The 19,653-nt window shown below is 41.9% G+C and overlaps 2 protein-coding genes across 5 annotated transcripts; both read right to left on the bottom strand.

The window, feature by feature from the left end:
• Positions 1-252: 252 nt before the first annotated feature.
• On the bottom strand, positions 253-18,705 carry LOC6497718 (gamma-aminobutyric acid type B receptor subunit 1). 4 transcript variants are annotated; one of them, XM_032451562.2, is made up of 17 exons: positions 17,545-18,705; positions 13,911-14,165; positions 10,409-10,543; positions 10,169-10,339; positions 9,890-10,106; positions 9,672-9,837; positions 9,368-9,611; positions 9,155-9,304; positions 6,088-6,230; positions 5,906-6,029; positions 5,724-5,840; positions 5,452-5,659; positions 5,129-5,385; positions 4,932-5,069; positions 2,791-2,974; positions 2,613-2,675; positions 253-2,375 (listed from the first exon to the last, which is right to left on the bottom strand). In XM_032451562.2, the coding sequence occupies exons 2-16, from the start codon at positions 14,160-14,162 to the stop codon at positions 2,635-2,637; spliced, it is 2,547 nt and encodes an 848-aa protein (XP_032307453.1). In that variant the 5' UTR covers positions 14,163-14,165; positions 17,545-18,705; the 3' UTR covers positions 253-2,375; positions 2,613-2,634. The 4 variants fall into 4 exon arrangements, with proteins under 4 accessions (XP_032307453.1, XP_001961495.1, XP_044572395.1 ...); XM_001961459.4 differs by lacking the exon at positions 2,613-2,675; XM_032451561.2 differs by lacking the exon at positions 253-2,375 and having other exon boundaries at positions 2,393-2,675.
• LOC26514539 lies at positions 6,251-9,127 on the bottom strand. Its single transcript, XM_014906860.3, has one exon. The coding sequence runs from the start codon at positions 9,074-9,076 to the stop codon at positions 6,326-6,328; it is 2,751 nt and encodes a 916-aa protein (XP_014762346.1). The 5' UTR covers positions 9,077-9,127; the 3' UTR covers positions 6,251-6,325.
• Positions 18,706-19,653: the final 948 nt, after the last annotated feature.

Here is a 19,653-nt window from a genome sequence, read left to right as displayed (position 1 = left end):
ATTATTCAGCACTTTAATAAGTTACAATGTTCCGATTGCATTAATAATCCATCTGGTGATTTAATGCGAAAAGGTTGTTGAATCCCTTATTAAAAATGCGGCACGAGTAAATGCAAAATAAAATGTTGGCTTATCGAAAGCGATTTGCATTTTGAGAAAGAATATTTGTGGGTGGATAAATAAATGGCAGCAAATAAAATTTTAATTGAAATAAATTTATAAATAAAATATGTCCCAAGGCCCCAATCAAGAAAGTTGTACTCGAGTGTTTCTTGAATTCTGTTTGGTTTTTTATTCAGTAAAATTCTCATTTATTCCGTTTTATTAAACTTTAAATTAATTCGTTAATGTTACATTCATAAGAACATACCGAGTTTTATACTTTGACCTTTTCCTGCATATTGCTACCATTTGTTGTGGTTTTACGATTATTTTGTCACTAACAGTAGATTTTCACTTGCTTTGTGTTTTATTTGAAATAAATCTGGATCTTTTGCTTCTGTTTTACTATGTACTCGTTTTATTTTACAACAATTAGCTTGGCTAAAGTGTGTCTTAATTTACTAAAAGTTCTTCTTTCGGCTGTGATTCGAGGATAAAAGCAAATTTAACGATGCTGATTCGAAAACTAATATTGGATTACCATTAATATTGCAATTGTTGGCCTGGTTTGGGTGTGATTTTTACTGTTTTTATTTTTTCTTAAGGAGTCGCAGCTAATGTTCTATATACAATATACATGATCTCGAGTTACACGTCTACCCTAACAGCGTTCCCTATATGTGTATGAATTACAATCCAATTAAACTACAAATTCCAACGATCCTTAACAAATTACAATGTACTAGAGATGTTTCTGCCAAGTGTGTAAATTTCATATATATATTTCAATAATTATACATACTCATTGTTTATCGTGTGTATAGTTCTCAATTGTATTACTTTATTCCATTCATTAACGGCTTAGATTTTAAAGTCTTTCATTTCGTAGGAATTTGATGTTGTCTATGTATGTTTTTATAGCACTTTCGTTATGGATTTTGTTCATTTTTGTGGTGATTGGATGCGAAAATGTGAGTCGATGTGATTGGTGATTTAAGTTAAAGACTTGAATTATTTCAAAGGTGAGTGAAAGACTGCATGTAATGTAATGTGAGTGAGTGAGTTCATCTTTTTTAATAGGCTTCAGTTTTTTTGTTTTTTTTTTAGTTTTAGTTTAAATAAAGTCAATTCCTATATAACGATGCGCTCATTTATGTTCGGTTTCCTTTTTATTTCCTGTGTATAATATATATTCTTTATAAATGCAATTTTAGAACTTACAGTAGGTTCAAAAACGTCTCATTACTTGTTTAATTTGTCTATGTATAACAGTACATAAAAATTAAAACGTTGCTTGAGCCATGAACCACCCATGTACCGTCTCATGTAATATTAATTTTTGATGCTACACTAGTCTATGCTATATGTATACATATCCCTTCATTATCTACGATTTGCTAGACTTTTCATTCGATTTGTGCTATTTACGATTTACCATTTACGATTTACGACTTGTAAACTATTAAAACTTTTATCGAGTGCACTTTTCACACGGACACACACAAGGATCTATACAAAGTTTCTAAAGCTAACTTAGCTAATAAGGAATCAAGCCGAGTCCCCCTCGCTGAGGAGGTCTGAGAGATGTACACACAGTAAAGTTTGGTTCCTGAAGTCTAGGAGTGGGGTTCTGTTTTTCCGCGACCTGGTTCATCGAAAATTCTGGCTAAATTATAATAAGGAAGTGGGAGAAGGCCGCCATTTTGGGTGATCTTTTTAATTTTCTAAACATTTTCATCTATGCATACAATATAGAGAGCTCTAGGAGACAGCACTGAGCAAAAGAGGTTCGAACCAAAACAATATTCACTAACAGTTTGTGAATATTTAGTCTCCAACAGTTTCATTACCCTCATTGTGTTTAAAAATGACTAACTTTAACATGATCTGCTTAGGTATTTCTTCGACTTACTAAAACTTTTTGGTTTTCGGTTTCAACGTTAAAGCCTAACAATTTGCTTAGTTCAGACGCTATAGCGATTTTTCCTTTGGGTTTTCTGTTTTTTAGGTTTTAAGTTAAAAGTATTTCGTTTTCAATATTAATTCTAAACACGTTTAAGGTACAATACATATTTCATTATTCTACAAAATTGCTGCTACCAATTCACTTATTTAGCTCAGCTTAAAGTTGATACAAAGTTTATTAAGTACGCTTCTGTTTATTAAATCCTTCTTCTGTCAGACGTCACTGTTGAATTTTATATTTTCTGTATAATTCACCTATCACGCAAAGGAAATTGACAAGTTTTTTCATGTACGATGCTCATGAGTATCTGAAAAATAAATTGGTTTTACGTTAATATATAAATTGAAGGAAAACATGGTTAGTACAAAGCATGGTTAGTAACATTAGTTTTTAAGTTAATATCAGTTACAGTCAAGCGATAGTGAAAGTGAGAACAAGAAAAAGTGAGTGGTTGTTGCGTAAAGTACTACATCTGTATATTGTGCCATTTACTAAAGCACACGAATTGTGAAACTTTGATAGCATTAACATAAGCAACCATAACCTTTGAGCTCCACTGGCTGGTCCTAATCAATTGTGTCAATACCCACGAAAATGGCTAAAATCTCTATTTAAAATTGGAAACATAACGATTAAGTACGTCAAAAGCTGTACCAACAATACTAGGATACCACATGCAGCGGGCTAATGGGAATATCCTTGAACTAGATCCCAGGACTCACCTTGTGTGATTGCGAGTGTGGCGGCAGGTGTGGCATGTGCCGATGTGCTCATGAGGGAAGCGGGCTGCGAAGATGACGCTGCGCCGGCGGCAGAGGCGGCACCTGTTGCCCCATTCAGTTCTGTGCCCTTGGAGTCGCCTCGTTCCACCAACCGCTGTCGCAGGACTCGTATCTTTTCCTCTTTCTGTAATTGAAATAATATTCATTACCAAATGTACTTGTTCATATTTCGTACAAAATTTGTCAATTCGATTGAAAACGTTTTTAAGCTTCAATTTTTTGTCAAATTTTTAAATTATGAAAACGCAATATGGCCCTCAGCGATGGCTATATCTTTGGCAATATTAATCCGATTCTTGAGCGGAATACCTTAAACGATTTGTATATCGATTCCCCTTTAATCTGCATCAAAATCTAAACACACTTTTCTTTTTAGATTTTTAGTCCCATTTTCTGGGGGATCCCCTTAGAAATAATGAAAAATGCATGGGAGGCACAATATGGCCACCAGCGATGGCCATATCTTTGGCAATATTCATCCGATTCTTGAGCGGGATACCTTAAACGATTTGTATTTTGATTCCCTTTCAAACTGCATTAAAATCTAAATCCACATTTTTTTTTGGATTTTTGTCCCATTTTCTGGGGGATCCCCTTCGAAATAATCAAAAAAGCAAGGGAGGCCAAATATGGCCCCCAGCGATGGCTATATCTTTGGCGATATTCATCCGATTCTTGAGCGGAATACCTTAAACGATTTGTATTTCGATTCCCTTTCAATCTGCATCAAAATCTAAACACAGATTATTTTTTGGATTTTTGTCCCATTTTCTGGGGGATCCCCTCGAAATAAGGAAAAATGCATGGGAGGCCAAATATGGCCCCCAGCGAGGGCTTTATCTTTGGCAATATTTATCCGATTCTTGAGCGGAATACCTTAAACGATTTGTATTTCGATTCCCTTCCAATCTGCATCAAAATCTAAACACAGATTATTTTTTGGATTTTTGTCCCATTTTCTGGGGGATCCCCTTCGAAATCATCAAAAATGCATGGGAGGCCAAATATGGCCCTCAGCGATGGCTATATCTTTGGCAATATTCATCCGATTCTTGAGCGGAATACCTTAAACGATTTGTATTTCGATTCCCTTTCAATCTGCACCAAAATCTAAACACAAATTATTTTTTGGATTTTTTGTCCCATTTTCTGGGGGATCCCCTTCGAAATCATCAAAAATGCATGGGAGGCCAAATATGGCCCCCAGCGATGGCTATATCTTTGGCAATATTCATCCGATTCTTGAGCGGAATACCTTAAACGATTTGTATATCGATTCCCCTTTAATCTGCATCAAAATCTAAACACACTTTTCTTTTTAGATTTTTAGTCCCATTTTCTGGGGGATCCCCTTAGAAATAATGAAAAATGCATGGGAGGCACAATATGGCCACCAGCGATGGCCATATCTTTGGCAATATTCATCCGATTCTTGAGCGGGATACCTTAAACGATTTGTATTTTGATTCCCTTTCAAACTGCATTAAAATCTAAATCCACATTTTTTTTTGGATTTTTGTCCCATTTTCTGGGGGATCCCCTTCGAAATAATCAAAAAAGCAAGGGAGGCCAAATATGGCCCCCAGCGATGGCTATATCTTTGGCGATATTCATCCGATTCTTGAGCGGAATACCTTAAACGATTTGTATTTCGATTCCCTTTCAATCTGCATCAAAATCCAAACACAAATTATTTTTTGGATTTTTGTCCCATTTTCTGGGGGATCCCCTCGAAATAATGAAAAATGCATGGGAGGCCAAATATGGCCCCCAGCGATGACTATATCTTTGGCAATATTCATCCGATTCTTGAGCGGAATACCTTAAACGATTTGTATTTCGATTCCCTTTCAATCTGCATCAAAATCTAAACACAAATTATTTTTTGGATTTTTGTCCCATTTTCTGGGGGATCCCCTTCGAAATAATCAAAAATGCATGGGAGGCCCAATATGGCCCTCAGCGATGGCTATATCTTTGGCAATATTCATCCAATTCTTGAGCGGAATACCTTAAACGATTTGTATTTCGATTCCCTTTTTCCCTTTGATATCTGCAATATTAAAATTGTTTTAAATTACCTGTGTTATTAATCGTTGCAATTCCTCATTTTCGGTAACCAATTTCTGATAGCGTTCCTCATCCTCTTTCGATATGGCTGAATCAGGATTATACTTCGATTCAGCTTTATCCTTCGGATGTCGTATGACCTCAATTACCTAGAGATTGGTTTACTATTTTATTACTTTGTGGTTAAGTTTAAATGTGAAGCACTGACCTTTGGCACAAATATCAGCAGCATGCTTAGGAAACAACAGAATATCACAGCTAGAGCAACGAAGGCAAAGGACGCGTCCTGTTGCGATGCGATGACCATGCCCACCGGAGCTGTTATTAGACAGAGAACTACTACATTATAGATGCTCATGCCCACATAACGTGAATCGTTGATTTGTTTCACTTTAATAGAGCGCGTCTCGTAGGCCAAGAAGAGGCCAAATACCAGGATTAAACCCTTGAAGCCGTAAACAAGACCTGAAACCAAAACATCAAATATTATGTGAAAGGGCGATCCAGGACTTTAAATGGTGGAGTACCCACCCAACCACATGGAGTTGCGTTGACTTTCACAATGCTCAAGCTCTGGACGTATTTTAATATCATCAGTAGTAGATACTGGATCTTCGAGTGGGAATGTTTCGAGATAACGCTGCAGCGGATCAAAGATCTGCCATGAGAGTAATATCACTAAATCTATTGATAAGAGGCCCGAAACCATGGTGTATAGCTTCCAAGGTTCCACCTTTTTCTGAAATAAAAATTCACGATAAGCAGTCTATTTAATAATTTGAATTTAAGCTTAAAGTTCCTACCTTTGGGTCAGTTTTTGCTTTAGTTGTAAATCGATGCACACGCCAGACCTTGCTGAACATAGCACCATATGCTAATGTAAAACCGGTGGATAGTAACCAAGCTCGAGCTTGACATATCTGTTAAGAAATAAGCATAATATTTATACAGATGGCTTGATAAAAAAAGAGAGACTCTTCCCCACCTTTGGATATTCCTGCGGGCTGACAAAGCGGCCGTCAATACCCAGTAAGATGACAGATATTAGACAAATGATGACACCAAACAACATGATCGTATTGCAAACGGGATGCGAGGACTGTATTACTCTAAAATTGAAATACGGTTAATAAAAATGAATTCTAATAAGGCTTAAAGGTTCCTTACCTTCTATGCTTATTCCATATATTAAAGATGATCAACGCAAAGGCCACAAAGATGCCGCAACTGGAGATTGTGCACATGCATACAAACAACGGCAAGGACACGGTGCGCAGGACATGCGTGACAATTGTTCTATCTTGCGGAACCTACAATAAAAATCAAACAATTTGTTACAATATTTCAAAACGATTTTAATACACAATTGAGAATGTACAAGCATAAATTTCACATAATAATAATTTTATAATGAATCATGTCTAAGAACTTTGTGCATTTTTTCTCGATTTTTTTTGTTGGCGAGAATCACGTAAAAAGAAACATGTCCCAAGCCCTGTCCGTCGTGATTGATATTTCGGGCAAATATTTGACACTTTACGTGCACGCGTTCATTCGGCTGCAGATTCTTAATCTTGAGAGCCACTATTCGGTTCAAATCCTTGGGGCTGAAGAATGAGGTACGGTTTTCGGAAATGTACTCTATTTTCGACTCAATATCGGTGTATTGCGTTCGAAAAGCAGGTTCAGGATAAAATTCAATCTGGACGGACTTCTTGCTACCCGTACTGCAAAGAAGCCACGTTCGACCTTCGCGATCTGCATCGGACGGTATGCTGTTTAGGAGGCTCCTCACAGCCATGAAATCAACCATTTCCATGTTGCCTCTAACCACATTCCGGGCGTCTGTAAATGGATCGGTCTTGAAGCCGATTATGCGGTTTATTTTGACAAAAACACACGGTTCGCCGATTTCATACCCAAACTTCTCGCTGGCAACGCAGGGTCCGAAACGAGGGTTTTGGCCATTGTTGCCGTACTTCTCCATCAACGTGAGTACCTTGGTATACTTCTCCATTACTTCCGATGCATTGCGGGGATCGAATTCAATGGAATTCGGGCTGGATCTTGATCCACTTGGCGCAAAGCTCAACGAGGGCTGGGCCATTCTGATCATTGGCTGCATAACGCTTGTGTTGGATGTGACGTGATCAAACCAGGCCATGGCGAAGAGTAATACGAAAAGCAAATAGCCTATTGTAAAGAGGATGGTGTACAACCAGCGACTGGGTCGTCGGAATACATGCCTTCCCTGTTCGTCCTTTTTGTAGTAGTACCGTCGCCAGTTTCTCTTCGGAAAGTGATGCTCACAGTCCTCGTAATACAGCCGACTGCGCGATTTCAGATCTACGTCTTCGGTCGACTTCGGGATTTTTACAATCAATTTATTGATGTAACCCACATCCGAGTGGATCGGATCGGAAAATTTCACACATTTTCCATCGTTAAAGGCCTCGTAGTATTTGGGCGTGTTGGTTCCAATGTCCCTCAACCTGCCATGATTGTGGTGTCGGATCAGGGATGTGTAAGGTTGTAACAATGGCACTGGAATAGTGGTGTTGACACCCACTTCTCGTGATCTGCCATGAGAAGTCGTGGGCTGCACTGTGATTGCTACTGGTTCCGCGACCTTGGCGCTACCCTCATCCTTTGAGCCAGGCTTTCGGCTTATGTCCGTATTGACACCAATAGATCTATGACTCTTAGTTTGTTTACCAATACAGAGTTTGTCCTTCTGCCTCAATTGTTGTGGTTGGCCAGAGATCTCGTACACGTTCTCCTCTATGAGAAATCTCCACTTATTGAGGCCCGTTGGCCTTGAATCTTTTTTGGCCTGCATGTAATTCATTCGAGATCGTTGGTTCACATCCGATATTTCTGTTTCGCTTTTAGTTTTACAAAGAAGAGAATACCTTTTCCTCTTTTTATTTTTCTCTGCGTAATTGTCCTCATCCTCATCCGTGGATGAAGGATATCCCACTTCCTCGATGTGATTCTTGGCTGTTCCAGTGACTTTTGGGCATCTGATCTCGTCGATTGTTTTGTCCATTCTACGACTTCCCCTAAAGTCATGTGCTGAATCATCATCCTGCTTCAGTTCCTTTAATTTTCCTATGTCGATTATTTCGGCTAGAATCACGGATCGATCGTCCACACTTTGCGTGCTATTTATGGTTGATGACCCATACAAGCCATCGTCTTCCAACATTCCCTCTTCCCAAGTGGACTCGTCGGACCCGGTTGCATCTGTGGAGAGAGACCAATCGAGGCCACTTGTTGGTGGCTTTCGTTGGTTGACTAAATCACTTTGGGTACCCATGCTTCTATATTCGATGCCATCCCGAGTATGCCGGTTTTCATACCTCAACATCTTTTCAAGGTACTCGGTATCCTCACTATCCTCTACATCATAATCGTCGTCAGAACCAAAAGCGTCGACGGGGACCCCTTTGTCACCTACATCGAAGCTCTCCTGGCTATTAATTGTCTTTTTTGAGACCCATTCTGAAATGGTAACGCCTCTTTCACGGGCTTCTTCGCCTTCCTCGGTTTCTAGACTTTCAAGTGCTATGGCATCTGCTGTTTTAGTGCTTGTACTAGGTTTTTCGTCATCAGAAGATGGTTTAGTCGACTTTCTTTCTTTTGAAATGCTTGACGATCGGGACGATTGTTTCTTCTTATCTTCTTGTTGTTCTATACGATCGTCTAGAGATTTTTTTCTTAAAAATATTGATTGACTGCCGAACATTGATTTTTTGTCGGACATTCTTTCGGATTTTCGATCCGAGACTCTCGGGCCCTCCAGCAGTTCTTCGCTGACGCGTGGTGGTAATGGCTTTTTGGCTACTACGAATGGACTAATCGCTTTTCTTGAAGTATGTGTAGTCGACCTCCGATTTGGATCCGGGGCAATTTTTATTGTTTTTGGGGAAACCCTAGATTGTCTCCCGGATTTACTTTCCCCCGGATTCTCTTTCGGGATTTTTTGCATCTCTTTCTTCGGGGTTGGGCTGGTTCTGGGCTTTGAATCCGAATCATCGTTTCCCACAAAGACAACTGCCCTACTATCCGATGATTTGTTATCGTCAGGTATTTGTTCCTTCCCATTTTTGGCATCAGCGGACTTTCTTGATTTATCTTTTTGATTTTCCGACATTTTGGTTGAAATCTTTTTGTGGAGGCCCAATAGACACAACTGATATTTCTAAGGTAACTACATAGAATGTTTGCTCACCTTGCCACCAATCCATTGCTCGGTGTTCAACCAAGTCAGGTTGTCCAATTGGGTGTCGTAGTAGCCCAACTTTTCGTACTTTCCGTTCACCATCTGTTCGATCTGGGTAAGGGCAATACGGTCGCCCTGAGAACTGAATGCTACCACACCCTAGAAGGAAATTTTGAGTTCCATTAATAGTGTAAGAGATGTGTGATTGACTTAGAAACTTACCGAAACACCCAAAAACTGGGTAGAGTTCATGGCGGCGTAGATCTCATCGGCTATTTCTTTATCCGTGTATGTGAAGTCCCTAAGCGATTTGCTGCCAGAGGTCAGTCGTTCCATAGTCTTGTTGAAGGCCAGAGCGACACTCCAAACGGCATCGTAGGCCAGTGGCGCCTCCTGGTAGCCCTCAGGGTAGCGATCGTGATCGATGTCGTAGCCCTCGTCTATCAATGCTTGATTCAGTCGATGCCTGTTTGCAAAAATCATTTTTATCTTTTCATTTTAATCAGTTATGCTTTTGTCCTCTTACCGAAATTCCTCTGCAGTCATTCCGGATATTGTTGTCTGATTGTTCTGATTCCACATTAGGGCCTCTGTGGTAAGGTGTCCTTCGGCGGCAATCCGCATTTGCTCCACAGTACACGTGATGCCCTCGGCCTTCAAGTTGACCTCATACCAGTTGTCTTCATACCAGCCTAAATAGAGGAGTCATTAAAGGACATGGCTCTCTTATATTAAACTTCTTACCTATGAAAAACCAGACATGTGCCCGGCCGTAGAGCTGCTGCTTGTACATTTCGCACAGGACGCGTCTGGCAGCCACGACGTAGAAGAGTCCCACGATGATGCGTGCATCCTGGCGTCGCAAATTGCGCACGGCGTCTGTTGGATCGGATAGAAATGATTGTCTAGTTACGATTTCAACGCCAGCCTCCATGCATCGGTTCTCGAGATCCTCTACGGTCTGAAATGGCATTTCCATTAGCGTCACAAACGGAATAGGAAATTGGATTTTGGGCCACATACCGAAATGAAGACTTCCTCGGCCTGCTGCAGGATGGCAACTCGGGACCAGCCGAACTTCTTCATCAGCTTGATGCGCGTCGGGTTGTGCACCGTGGCCGAGGGATGGGTGCGGAATAGGGTGGGGAACCTTTTGCGATCCGACAGGGCGGGACTCGAGGCTCCATAGCAGAGCTGCGGGCGGGTATTTGAATAAGGCTAAGGTCGCACTCTCTCGTCTGGCATTATGCAAGTGCCACTTACCACAATGAGATTCCACATTTTGGCAGCCTCCGCCACCGTGGTGCAGACCGTGCTGCATCCCGCCAGCAACATGAGCTTTTGCGGCTTATTATAGAGCAGATTGTACATCACGCTGGCGCCCAAACCGGGCTCACACTGCCGAGAAATGGGAGAGGGAAAGTGAATTAGCGGAATAGGCCAAATCGGAGGGCTGCCAAAAGAATTATTTTCTGCGTCACTCCTCGATAAATATTCATACATAAATAAGTTTCGCCTGACTGCTGTCGGGAATTATTGATTACGGCGGTCCATTCCTGGCAGCTACCCATTGACGAGTTATTAATATTCGGTTCCATGTAATTTATATCTGGGTCTTCATTGGAAAACAATTATGGTTATGATTAATTTGCCAAGTGGGAAGTGTGCGGAAATAGGACTGGTTAAAATTAGAATTGAGCAGGGAATTCAATACTTCAAGTACTAATGATTTGAACGCATGGTATGGGTTATCCTCTGCAAGGATACTCAGTTTCCTGGCAGACATATGATACAATGGAGATGTTTCAATTTCCATTGTCGAACCCCTTGCTAATTTGTGGCTCCACCTGGCAATATTTTCTCATGTTTCATTTTATTAATTCCCAAGCCATGGTATTTATCAATTAAACAGGATTCATTCATGACAATGAATAATTCAGGAATGCCTGTCGCTTCCTCTCCGTATTTTTGTTCATTTTGTCCGCACGTGGGGATTGGGTTCTTGGGTTCTGGGGGGCGATACACATATCCACGTTTGACCGTATAAATGATTCATTCATTCAGTTACTCATTCTCCCATTCATTCATTTACATGGCAAACTCGTTTTCGCTGTTTGTCGTTTCCGCCTCTGCTACCCTCGTCCTGCCCGGGAAGGAGGCGACAGTTTTCATATTTCTTACTCGGTTTGCGTGTAAACAACCTTTCTAATTGTTTTTTTTTTGTTGTGCTGTGTTGTCCTTCTCATGTCCAGCCCCTGTTTATGCATAAGTATTATCCTGTCCTACTCCCCCATCAATTTATGTTTAGTTATATGGGCTTGGGCTTCCAGGCATGTCCTAGTGTCTCCTTTTAAAAGTACCCTTACTCCGGGTATAGTGTATTTAGTCTCCTCATGTCGGCCAAAATGAGACGTCTAACGAATTTAGATGGACGTTGGCTTATAGCCGTAATCCATCTGTAAAACATCGGTTTTATATTTACGTTCCCTATCTATCATTTTAATGGCCAGCCGCCGCAAACGGTCCAGCTCTGAACTCTGAATGCGTTCATAAAAACGAAATCACGAAGCGGACATTTGGCTGCCACAGAACTGAGCGACAGGTAATTCATAAACGTACAACGTACATTTGGCGGGCACGTTTACGGATGTGTCAACCGTGTGCGTTTAGATCGCAATCTGAAATAGGCCGGACATTTTGAACTTTCGACCTGGGGAGCGCGCTCTTCCTAAATGCATTTTGGCAAGAGCGAAAGGTCATTTCCAGAATTGTTTTCATTGTATAATTCAAATGGAAGCCCAGCGAACTTGGCCTTCTAAGAACAAGGCATCAAGGATTAGGTTTGGAAGTTTTCTACCTGCAAATTGGATTATTTATTAAATTTAGACTCTAAACAAGTTAGAAAGGGCATTGCCTCGTTTGGCTGAATCAAGCCAACCACACTTTTATTATTCTTATTCTTCGCAGCCTCAGTGCTTCTGTGCGGGCTTCTCTGGGACATTTTCACACATCAAAGTAGGTCAAGCAAAAGGCAGCGACTCTGGCAGAGGCACAGGCAAAGGCAAAGGCAAACATTGCGTGCGACCTTTGCCGCTTGTCGCTTGCCATGTGATGTGGCATGGGAGATGGCAACTAATTATGCAGCATTTAACGGAAGCTGTTTGCCTAAGCCACAAACGTAACGCGCCCGAGCTGTCCTGGGCCGGCCTGGCTTGGCTTGGCTCGCCTCGACTCAGCCCAGCGAAGCGAACTGAGCTGGACTAACCAGAAGAGAATATACTGGGACCACAAAACATAGGACATAGCAATACGGAACAGAGAACAGAGAACTGAGAACTGAACAGGGCAGAACTGAATTTACCGGAGGTCCTGCTACTACCCAAGCTCCCGCTCCAGCTCCTGTACTTTACAGGCTCTGGCCTTATCTGTCTGTCCGTATCTGGTTGGCGTGTGGTCTAAGGATAGTAGGGATAAGGGATATACTAGAATAGTGTCTGTCCCTCCTGGCAGCCTTGAATAAAAATAACTGAAATGATGAGCTACGACAGGGCCGGGGCAAAGTGACCTCATTCAAAACTCAAAACAAGTAGTTAAGCTTTCGCTCACTTAAAACTAATGAGGTTCGCGCGTATAAATAGGCAGGGCCAGGCAGCCACCGAAACCAAAACCGAAACGGAAACCAAAGTAGTCAAAACCGCAACAACTGTACCGCAGACCCTTAAAATGAAAAACACCAAAAATCTGCAAAAATGTGAAACTAAATAAAAATAGTATTTTATGTTCGCGCCAAAGGGCATTGATATACCAGCCAGTTGGTTGAGTTTGTTGTGTTTAGAAAGCTGCGACGCTTACTGGCCATTTAAAATGATATATGGCCCTTTAGATGGCGGCCATTTATGTCTCATAGTGGTTGCTCTATTAGCTAACAAAAGTTTTCTGGGGCTCCACTCACATGAAATAGTTGTTGCCGTAAAATATTCAAATTAAATGCGAGGCTGTGTTCATTTAAGTTTTCCCAGACTCTAGGACCTAGAATATTATTTGTAGCTATATATAGTTGTGTATTAGATTTAACTCTTTAGTTTATTGAGAATGGATTACTTGTATAGATCCTGATATGTAGGACGTGACACTGATTGAATAAACTCTGCTGGATGTATTTCTTGTTAACTACCTTTTATTAATTACAAATCACGCACTTAATGCCCCTATTAACCCAACTCTGGCGGTGTAATTGCTATTGGCAGTGCGAACGTGCTTCAGCCAAGCCTCCAATACAATTTATGGGATGCCATTAATCGGGGACATTGCCAAATATGGTTGGACATGGCAGATTTTGCGGAGAATTCAATTTGTGGAACGCAGCGCGCAAATACCCTTTAATGCGGCACAATGGCAAAAGAATCATAATAAAACTGTTTGTTCTCTGTTAACGACCTCATCCTTTCGTCCCGGCCCTCGTCCTCGTCCTCAGAGCCCCGTCCCGATCCCCTAGAGAAATATGCTAATGAATGCCAGTGCTCAGCCAGCCTGAAACCAGTTGGTTGGAGCAGCACTCCAGTCATCAGTGAACAGAAACAAAAACGAAACAAAATAAGTGGCACCCAAGGGTATGTGTCGGCACGGGACATGGGACACGGGACACGGAACTCGAGAGGCTAGGACAGAGACCCTGTCGCATATAGTGGTGTATATACATATAGAGTAAGTAGGGCTTATCGCGTCCAACTCACACTCAACTATCTCACTTGACGGCAGTACTCACCTCGCTGTCGTTGCTGTGCAGGATGAGCTTGAAGCCCGGCAGCAGGTTCGGCTGCTTGTTGACATCATCCAACGCCAGTCTTGCGGCCGGCATGCACGCCTGCCCGCCCTGCCATCCTCCCTTGCCGGCTATTGGAAAGATGCCACCGATGTGCAGCTCATCGGGCCTGCCGGCCTCGCCCCCCTCCAGGTGCGGCGAGGCGATCAAACAAAGCAAAAATATCCAAAACGTAACAGCACCATCACTTGTCATATCCTGTAACGGGAAAGGAGGGAAACAAACGCTTGAAATGTGATTACTAAATTGGCGAGCGCGCAAAATACAAATCGGGGAATTGCCGGAGAACACAAATACAAATACCGATACAAATATACAAATAGAAATATAAGAAGGACCCCGAATCGGTCCCACCAAAAAACAAGCCCATCGGCGACGGAGGCAAAACGAGACAAAACGGTAAGGGCCAGAATGAAACGAAACCAAACCAAACCAAGGCAAACCAAAGCGAGCGTCAAGCTTCGTTTTATGTGCCAAAGCAATTTTTATGACTACATGGGCAAACGTAAGCAATTTATACACTTTGGTGTGTTCCTGAAAGTGGGGTATGCCCTGTGTGTTGTCGGCCCCACCACAAATATCCACAGATGTACTTTGGAGCAAATATTCCAGATACATTTAGCAGAGGTTCCTCTGGCTACTTAAAAATGTGCCATATATTTTAACTAAAAATGTCCTGATTTCCATCTTTAAATCGAAAAGCAATGACTATCAATTTTTTTATTTGCTGACTAGCGTTTTTTTGGCCCAGAACATTATGATCTTGTGTTAACATTCTGCCGAAATTTATTCGGTATAATCCTCTTTATACAAAGAGGGGAAAACTATTGTTGTATTTCCACACAAAACAGGCGAAAAGATTTCCTTCTTCTCCTCAGTTGGATTTAAAACGTCTTTCTGTTGCATACTTCTGGGATATGTATCTGGCTGTCGCTTAATGCGGGATTAGGCCGGGATTTTCGTTCATTTGTTCCTATATGCGTATATCTCTTTAAAGGTTTAGGAGCTTTTGTTCCAGCTTGTTTTGTGTTTTGTGTTCCTTTCTAATGTATGCAAATGCTTTTAAACAAATTTTGAAATAAATGAGTGCGAGCCAGAGGCCCGCGGAATCCATTCTCCAAAATTGACGAAACTGTATGCATCCTAAATGAGTTTTTTATTAGTTCTTCCGTCTCGAATAAGCTGTGAATTACAAAATGACATGAATGAATAATATAAGCGCCACTTTGCGGTGATTTTATACCCTCAAGATGTTGCGTAGCCAGCTTCATGAAATATTAATGATAAAATAAAAGAAATGTCAACACATTCTCCGTTTATCGATTGTAAACTGTGATTGGTCGGAAAAGTCAATGCGGATTAGCTCAGGTCAGTTAGAGCCACTCTGAAAGGTAATAAGGCCATAAAAAGCATGTGCTCTGCCAAAATCAATAACCCAATCCAACAACCGGATAATCTATCCCCAAAACATTTAAATTCATTCCATGCGGTTAAGGAACTTTATTTTAATTAAACCAATCTCATTAGGATTCGGAGTGCTGCCGCTCCGGCTTCCACACTAATCCCAGATAATAGTTATCGCAAGCCACATGAGGCCAAATCAAATCTGCAACAAATTCAATTGTGAGCTGACCGAATTGAACTTGGATTTAATAGTAATTGTCTCTTTGTCCTCCCGCCGCCGCCCCACCAGACAGAGTCCTTTTTTCGCCTCCCCGTCTGGGTGGTTCTGTTTAAGTTTTGATTTCCAAGCTTTTAAGCTTTGTTTCAATTGAGATTTGTCGAAACAAATAAATAAATAAGCAGTTTCTATTTATTCTGTTGTTATTCTCTTCGCTTTTCGATTGTCCTCAGTTTTTTATTGTAGGTTTCCACCCATTTTTTTGTGCCAGGCAAGGGCATTTTGCGCTTCGGCGCCTGAATTTTATGGCTTTTACTTGCTACACCCCCACAGCCCTGGTCCGCAGCCCCTCTGGCAAGGTTCTAAACTCCAGCCAGCAATTTTTCCTACAAAAACGTAGGAAAACTTTTACGTAGGGGAAGCCTCCTTATCTTGTGTGTCCCTGCGAGTGCGAGGTAGATACACGCGTACTCAGAAACAGATATGTCTGGATGGGGCTAAAAATATAGATGGAACATGACAGATATTTAAAAATATTTCTTTGCCATTAAAGCGCGGTACTGTCCGTGGGGATATCGATAGATATTTCGTCGCCACATAAGCGGTATAAATGGGGCCATTAGAATACTTTAATTAATTAGCATATACACGTATGCACCTGTGTGTACGTGGCTTCTGCGCTGCAGGTGTATTTTTGGGCGTCGAGTGGAAATAATTCGTAATGGGCTTCAAATTGTATTAAAATTTGTGTCAGCAAATTATAATTTGTTGTACAAGGATAAATATTTGTGAATTTTTTATGGCGAGGGGCGGGACTTTCGATGTTTGACAAATGAAAAAATAATTTCTCTTTCACACTCGCTCGCATACAAGCGAAAAATTTTCCATTTGCATTTCATATTCATATTTTTTTCGAGTATCCTCGTGTGAGTGCCGGTGGTTATTGAATGAAAATGCTTACGGCGGTAGTCATCCAACCATCGGCACACACATTTCGCACAACACACCCGGACTTACATAGTCAGTCATTCAACCACCACAACCACTTCAAATTTGTTTGCCAGTTAATCTCACTGAGGCGTTAATCATGCTGTTGAGGTGTGCAGGACGAGGGGTGAGGTGCGGGGAGCGGTGAGCGTACAGGTAGGATGTACTAAGCTAAGGTGTGGTTGGAGATTTTGCGAGTTGACACCTTTGACGTTGGGAGCCAGTGGCAAGGACGGCGAGGGACGGCGCGTACGGGGGCTAACTTCCTAGTGACCTAGTTTACAAACACACACTTAAAAAACACACACTCACAACATTAATTACGGCGAGAATTCTGCACAAAATGCGACAAATGCTTCACTTCACTTGGCTGCCTCTTCACCTGCTCACCCCGCCACACTCTGGCTCTCCTCCACGCATCTCCACTCCCATCCACTCCATTCCACTCGGCACTCTAGCTTTTGCACCTCTCCTTCGCAGCTACACCAAAAACAAATGTTTTGTTTTAAATTCTAAAAAAATAATGATGGAAAATAGTACATAGTAATGTAAACGATAGGGCTAATTATTGTGTTTGGTAAATAAGCTTAGACCTTCAAGTAAATAAGCCCTGTGCGTACACTGGCTCACATTGCGTATACGCAACGTATGTTCTGGGTATGATTTTATTGAGCTAAATTAAATTGCAATAAAAAGTGTTAAAAAATTATATTTGATAAATAATAAATATATAATCTTTATCGTAAATACATACAACTACTTAAAATAAAATATATGAGTAAGTCTAGACCACATTACGTATACGTAATATTCTTAAGGGAGTAGAAATATTTTTTTAGACAAGAATAGAGAGCAAAGCCCTTTTAAATATTAGCTGTTATTGAATATATTTTAAAATCATGTTTTATTTTTGTTTTTCCAGTGCAAGGATATGCCGTCCCTGTCTGCTTCTCCTTCCACTTCACTTACTTTGCGTATTGCCGTTTAAAAATGTGATGCGATTTTGGTGGTGGCTGTTGTTGTTGCTGCTGCTGCTCCTGCTCCTGTTGTTGCTCCTGTTGTTATTGCTGGTTGTTGCTGCTGTCGCAATTGCCGTTGTCTCTTCTCCTTGGTCTGCGCTTTTGTCTCTGTCTGCTCCTTTGCTCCTTTGGCCGGTGCTTCAATTGTTTCATAAGACGCAGTCTCTTCTTCTTTAGCGAGGCGGGCTGAACTGAAGGGTGCGTCAAAGGGCGCGTTTCGAAAGGGGTCACAAAGAGGCCAATTCAGAGATTGTTGTTGCTCCTGATGATGATGTTGTTGGTGGTGCTGATGCCACTATCGCTATTGCAGCGGTGTTGTTCAAACATAATTTGATGACTGCGCATTACAATCGATAATCCCATGCAAAAATGCAGCTCAGCGCATCGGCATTGACTTAAATCCATTTTAATGAAACGGATCCCGATAATTCCGTAATCCCCAAACGATGACAATTCTGCCAGCGACTCTAGCGGGGCCACTAATTCCGCTGCAGCAGCTCTTTCTCGGCAGTCCCCCTTCTCTCAATCTGCGTGTGGTTGTTGCACTTTCACCGTAAAACAACAAAAAAAGTGGAAACTGAGTTCAACTGATACACGGGAGGGGCGTGAGCTTTTCGGCCAAGCTTAAATTATTATCAAATCGTGTTGAGCCTCTCGGCGGTGTTGGCCAGGAGTGTGGCTTGTAATTTCCCTTCACCCACTATCCAAGTCGAAGTTACTATCAATTTTTCTATATATTTTCGGTTATTTCCCCAACGAATCTCTGTTAGCTCTGCTCTCTTTCATTCACTGAACTGAATTATTAATGTATTGGTTTAATTTCACTAACGGTATAACGGTATAACGGTGAACCTTAACACCCACTTCACATTATCAATTCCCGCACATTAATTCCGTTAGACACCTATTTTTTTGGTTATTCGCTTTTTTTTGCACGATTCGGGAGTATTATTTTATGCACAGAGTGGAGTTTTTTGTGTCTATTTTTTGTAGAGACTTTTTCGCATTGTATTCGGGGGATGAGACGCGAAAGGCTCCTGCTGTGTTCGTTGTGTTCCACATGTATCCGACGACTGGAACTCCATGACTGACATTTACATTTTCGCCTCGCCAGGACGAAAGCTCGCCCGAGACGTGGAAAGCTCACGGCCGAAAGCTTCGGCTTCCGCTTTTCCAGTTGCCAAGACGGTTTTTGAAGTTTCGCTTTTAGTTTGGTGGCTAAGTTGAAAGTCGCGAAACTCTCCGGGCAATTACCGTTATTAGGGCGGGGGTGGCAGGAAGAGCAATGTGGGGCCAGCAATGCCAGCAAAAGAGAGAGTAGAAGGAGGGTGGGTTTAAGGACACCGGTTTTATAGAGTTGTCAAATGGCCTCAGGAATGGCCAGTCAAAACATCAAAATTCACTCGCAATTGGCCAAGGGCAGCACAACAACACCAATAATAACAGGAAGAGGACGAACAACAACAACGGTAGCGCCACTACCATAAACGGGCTGGCTTCCTCCACCAAGGAGCTGCGGGCTTTGTTTTGAAAGCGAAAGGGAAACCATTATGGGTTGCATGCCACATTCAAAGCCAAAGTTAAGTTTCATTTTTGGGGTCGCCAATCGACTCAAACATGCAAACACGCACGGGCCTCGGTGCTCGGTCCTCGGCCGGGACCAGGCCAGGGCAGGCCAGGCCGTCAAGGCAAGGTGAGGTCCTTGTCATTTAACTCACTTGTCGAGTTGACCTTTTGTTGGCTCGGCTCGACTCGACTTGTCGTGCCCCGGCAACACCAACAAGCACATCAAAAAATAACTACAACACCTAATGCCCAAATGCCACGCCTTGAGCTTGAGCCATAGCAACTTGTGCTGTGTTACCTATGTTTATCGGAACCCGGTGCCCCCCTCTCGGCGGAGCCCGTGGCCAACCCGAAAACAATCCGAAGGTCCTCGCTACACACCCCCTACGGCGGCATGTGCAAGTTTGATGAGCTTATCAAGGCTCCGGGATTATTGAATTTTTTCAAATCGATAGCGCACTTGATTTCCGGCATTGCAATTAGTTTGCACTTA

Source organism: Drosophila ananassae, chromosome 3R, assembly GCF_017639315.1.
Source record: "Drosophila ananassae strain 14024-0371.13 chromosome 3R, ASM1763931v2, whole genome shotgun sequence".
NCBI lineage: Eukaryota > Metazoa > Arthropoda > Insecta > Diptera > Drosophilidae > Drosophila > Drosophila ananassae.
This window is presented reverse-complemented; position numbering and strand designations above follow the sequence as displayed.